The sequence below is a fragment of the Austrofundulus limnaeus genome, unplaced genomic scaffold (genome assembly GCF_001266775.1).
Source record: "Austrofundulus limnaeus strain Quisiro unplaced genomic scaffold, Austrofundulus_limnaeus-1.0 Scaffold183, whole genome shotgun sequence".
NCBI classification, from domain to species: domain Eukaryota; kingdom Metazoa; phylum Chordata; class Actinopteri; order Cyprinodontiformes; family Rivulidae; genus Austrofundulus; species Austrofundulus limnaeus.
The window spans coordinates 72,329-77,594 of record NW_013952585.1 but is presented as its reverse complement, the minus strand read 5'-3'; the positions used below and the strand labels follow the sequence as shown (position 1 = coordinate 77,594).

The window sequence follows — 5,266 nt, the reverse complement described above, 5'->3', positions numbered from 1 at the left end:
TATATATATAGTTTTGATATATAAAATCCTATGAAAACTTACCATTGTGAATGTCCTTGGTTTTCCGTGTGTTCTCCAGCCCTTGTTTCAAGCTTGCATCGCATTCTGAAGTGGAGACTTGATCCTCTTTGCATTTTATAACCTGGTCGTGGTGAGCRCTGGCCTCCATCTGAGCTGTCTCAGGTTGAACAGTGTCGACTTCCATTAAGAGGAGGAACAGACACTCTGCTGCTGGTCCTTTTCCWATGAAAACTTATAAATCCATCTTCAGAGGAGGCAGGCTACATGGGAGRGTTGTCTGTGTCCAAGAGAGGCTTAAATTCTAATCATAGAGGAAAATAAAGTGATGAACATTTAAATAAATTACCGGCAAGCTTAAACATTCCTCCACGAGTTCTGCCGTACTGAAACGCAGTTTTTGTTTTACAACACATTATGTTTTAACCTGGAGCGAGTCCAGAGCTGACAAACTGACTCGGCAGTGAAGTGGATTGTGTCGCTTTAAGTATAGCTCAAATTGGATTAACGTTGTGTTTAAAGACAAACACATTAACAAGACAGGGAAATATTTTTACATAGACCTGACAATCAATGACAGCTGTATCATGAGAGTGCTGTCATGGCTGGAACATCATTACTTTGCTAACCTTTGAGCAGTGTTGATAAATTACCTTTTCGGGTCTAACAACAGCCAGTAGTCAAATAATTAATTTATATGCAAATAAATGTCCTGCATTAACTTGGTCTTGTTGATTACTCGGTCCACATACTAGTCAATGACAAGATGACAGACCTGACTGAAGGTGGCCGAAATAGCGATGCTAACAACATAGCTAAGCTAAAACTGCTAGCAGTAGTTAGCTAAAATCAACAACGCTATTAGAAAGGTGATTGTTTTACAATATTTCAAGCAATTCAACAAATTAACCACTGTCACAAATTAAGGTTACAACACCAGAGAGTAAATTACAAGATGACAGTTTTGCTAAATATTACACTATAAATGCTTACCTTTTCTACGAGATTCGCCTATTTTACTACGTGGCTGTTTAGTTTCCGTTCTCTCATACGTCCGACTAGAAACAGAGACCGAGAAATAAAGACTTCAACTAAAAGCTTTGTCACTCCTCCTCTGGTGAAAAATGTAGTAATTCAGTAGTTAAGATATTAAAATACAAAATTAACCAATAATCAATTAATATAATACAAAACATAAAATAATCTACTTGAATAATAATATTGCAGCAGTTCCTATAATAAGAATAACCCATCGGTTTGTCCACACGTGCATTTATGCGTACTTTGGCGCCATCTAGTGGTAATTAAAAAAACAACTATCAGAAATAGACCTGCAGTAAATTTCCCTATGTTTAGATAAGTATGAGAAAACAATATAGAAAACATAGTTTAGCTGACGAGATAATGATGAATTAAAGTGTGTGAATTTACATTATTCAATATATACTATATTGTGGGGGTTTTATGGTGTAGGAAATAATAATACTTTTTAAYTTAACTAACTAATTAACAATTTTGTATAAATTTCTTTCTTTTATTGTACTAAAATAAAACCCTGTTCGACGGGAGGGTGGCTGAGTCAGAGGTGGGGGGTGGGGGTGGGGGGTCTGGTCCTGTTGGTCCATGAACGATGGAGGCGCGCTCCCGACGCCTCAGGTGAATGAGGGAAAAGGGACCGTGGTCGGTGCGTCGCATTGAAGAAGGATCAACGGAAGGAAAATGACTTGTGTTACGTCGCTTGGGGCGCAAGTTTCAATGACAGCATGTCTTCTCTTCGTCATGAGATGTGCTGCACAGAAAGTAAGTTTTACATTTGTTTGCTGCAAAATAATAAATTCCCAAGCTCACTTCACTACTCCAGCGTTGTTGTGTCGTGAACGCAACGAGGTGACGAACTCCGTCCGTAAAACTTTAAAATCAGCAGTGGTTTGCTTCTAAACTAAAATTTAGCCTCTGTGAAACTTGAACTAGTTTATACGAGAAAACTTACTAACCACCATTCTTTTCGGCGTAAATTTKGTCAACATTACTGCTATTGTATTAGCTGCATATTGAAATGAAATGTAAATATAGTCCAGAGCAGACGATTAGCAAATAGTGCTCATTTTTTTTATTGCTTCTTGTTTGACAACGTAACCATCTAACCATTTAAACCAGTTTAAAAAACTGGTTTGCAAAAATAAAAGTGAGATTTGCCTATGTTGTAGCTGACAAAGCAGAAAAATTATATGTATTTCAATAAGTTGACAGTATTCTGGCATGTGCAGCCAGCTTATGATTGATCTGTTCACAGCGTTTTGCCAGAATGTTAGCATATTTGGTGCAGACATCCTGATAGACTTTWAAAAAAGTATAAATTCATCTTCAGTTACAAGTTCATTGCAAAATAGGGTATTCCATGTGTGGCCATAGACAGTTTCAAATATGTGACATTGGTGGAAACTCTTGATTTGCTTTCTCACAAATGTAATAGTGTATATGCTCTAGGCTTTTTATATTATTATTATTTTGGTGATGGCATGTTTTGATCTCGCAGTTCACAGGGTGGTTGGCATGCACAGTCCAGGCAGCTGAAATGACAACCACATTGGGAGCATGTTTACCTCATGTTTTGCTTTTCATACCCACTGAGTATGTAATCCCAGGTCTTGCCTTAGACATGGGAGGAGTACATGACTAAATGCTGGGCTGGAGTAAACAGGGGGTTGGTTTTAGGTCATATCTTTTCTATTTGGTGTGTTAGTGTTTCGTGTGATTGAATCTCACAGCTGTCTGTGGGTGATTATTAACTGATATGTATGTAACTGTAATGATTGAATAGCATGAGATGTCACTGATGTATGAAAGTAGACAGGTGCACCAGAATGATAACTGGATGGCTGTTGTTGTTAGGAAAAATACACTGCCTAAAAAAATCACACCCTTTTATTGCTTTTTAAAAATAATTTATTGTCCATATACAGACACACACACACAAAAGAGATTGAACACCTGGAGAGAAACTAAATAAAATAACTGTTGCCTGGGTCTCTCAGCAGTTTAAGCTTTATAGGAGAACAGCAGAGAGGAAGCGATTGTAAAAGAAAATTAATTAAATCTCTAATAGAACAAACAGCATGTGGAAGACTTGATGGTAAAGTGTAAGAAAGTACTGTAACCTGATTAGACCAAATTGAAGCTTATAGGCCACCAGACTGTGTTTGTTTGGCAGAAACTAAATACCACAAACTCACCATCCCCACTGTGAAGCATGGTGGCAGCAGCATCATGCTACGGGAATGCTTCTCAGGAGCCGGTTCTGGAAGTCTCGTAAAGACAGAGGGTAAAATGAATGCTGCAAAATACAGGGAAATMCTAGAGGAAAAATCTTTGCTGTCTGCAAAAGAATTACAGCTTAGCAGATGATTTATTTTCCTGTTGGACAGTGACACAAAGCACACAGCTAAAACTACACAGAAATGATTTGAAGCCAACAAGGTGAATACTATGGAGTGGTCGAGTCAAAACCTAGACCTRTATCTAACAGATCATTTGTGGCTTGGCTTGAAAGAGTGGTTCATGCCCGACCCCCAGAAAAAACTGACAGATTGGGCAGTTTTTGTAAAGAAGAAAGGAGTAAACTTCCAGTGTCCAGATGAACAGGACTCCTGGAGAGTTATCCACACAGACTCAGTGCTGCAGTTGCAGTCAAAGGGGTTTATTCTAAATACTGAAGTGAAGGAGGTGAATATTCATGCAGTCACTTATTTTATATTACAGGTTTTTATTTAAATTGTATTATTCTTTTGAAAATTGATTTCACTTTGATACTGAAGCAGGCTTTCAAAAATGCCAGTTTCTATTAACCATGACTGATTAATGACAACAATAAAAGCTTAAATAGTAACTTAATCCAAAATCATGTAAATTTGGCATTAAGGGTATTATCTTTATTTTGGTGCTAATTTTGACATTTTCTGATAATTAGTTTAATTCTGCAATGTTTTGTCTAAACCCGTTTAGTGCTGCCCTCTATRGGTTGAACTGTGGCKACTGCAGTTGAATTTTCCTGTTGGTTAAAACAGTGCAGCTTGCTACATGCTGTAAGGTATATAAGCCTCGCTCTCAGAAACACGCCTCTGCAGCAAGTCAGGAGTTGGAAGTCAGCACCGGCTTCATGCATCACTGAGTCAGCACCTTGAGCCAGCAGCTCGATTCGATAAAGGCTAGGGTTGGGCATAATCGTATCGTGTGCAATTAATCGTCAGAAAAACATTAATCGATTATTTTTGGGCACTTGATGATTAATACAATTAATGCCACCTGGCAGACTGACGGGGGATTACTCCGGTCAGTCCGCTCGGTGCTCCTCTCCGCTTCAAATAAGACGAACATTAAAAATAAAGTTCTGTAATTTATTTATCTATCAACACAGTTTAAAATATGATGTACAGCCTGAAATCTGTAATTTTCACACAATTTGGAACAATTTCTTACAAAGAGCAAATCTTTCCCACGAAATTGGTCATGTGACTACAAAATAAGGGTGTCCAGGGACTCCAGGGGATTAATAGTCAAATTAATCGTTATCGGCTAAATATCACAATTAATCTTGATAAAAWTTTTTGCCAATATTGCTCAACCCTAATAAAGGCTGGTTTATACTTCGAGTCGCATGTCTTGGTCCCCCTGCAGAGTGACAAAAAATTATATAACTTCCATCTGCTCTCCCACTGCTATCCCCCGGTGACAGCTGTCGTGTGCATTGCCCCTTCAGACCTCTGTGATGCAGACCTTGCTGCTCACAGCGTGTGATTGGTCAAAMCTTTGTGGGCGTGTTTGTTCATGAGGAGCAACACCGCCCAGTGGAGCAGGACTATGCTGCTGAAATATATAAATGGACCAATAAATAAATAAATACACTTAAAGCACACCAATTATTTTGAAAATGGAGAACTTCATGTTTTATAGACTTTACTATTTATTTTCCAACTTAGTTCCAACAAATTATATATTAAAGCATATAGTTTAAATTTGACTGTTTTTAAATTCTATTTTTGTTTGTTTTTTCTTTTACTTGGATCCTGCTCCTTCCTGTATGTTAACCAATAGTGGAGGAGCTGAGCCATGAAGGGTCCGCCCACCTTTTTTGCACAATGCGGCAAAACAGAAGACAGAAAAATGTAAAAACAACACTTGGAAATAAAAAAAATCATGGGTAAAAACTATTACAAAGTTCTACAAGTAAAAAAAGGAACAATAAATATAT

The 5,266-nt window shown here is 37.8% G+C and overlaps 2 protein-coding genes across 4 annotated transcripts in view; one reads left to right on the top strand and one right to left on the bottom strand.

Moving 5' to 3' along the window:
• The window catches only part of golga3 (golgin A3), a 25,385-nt gene extending 24,263 nt beyond the window's left edge, over nt 1-1,122 (bottom strand). For 2 of the 3 annotated variants that reach the window (XM_014018081.1, XM_014018082.1), the window contains exons 1-2: nt 1,012-1,121; nt 43-322 (exon numbers count right to left, since the gene is read on the bottom strand). In XM_014018081.1, the coding sequence (XP_013873535.1) occupies nt 43-205 (163 nt within the window). In that variant the 5' untranslated portion in view covers nt 206-322; nt 1,012-1,121. Of the gene's footprint in view, nt 1-42; nt 323-1,011 lie in introns of all 3 variants that reach the window. The other variant, XM_014018080.1, reaches the window with a different exon arrangement.
• Nucleotides 1,123-1,667: 545 nt separating this feature from the next.
• Nucleotides 1,668-5,266, top strand: part of si:dkey-112e17.1 (uncharacterized) — a 37,635-nt gene continuing 34,036 nt past the window's right edge. Inside the window, exon 1 of the mRNA XM_014018078.1 lies at nt 1,668-1,818. Within this exon, the coding sequence (XP_013873532.1) occupies nt 1,738-1,818 (81 nt within the window). The 5' untranslated portion in view covers nt 1,668-1,737. The remainder of the gene's footprint in view (nt 1,819-5,266) is intronic.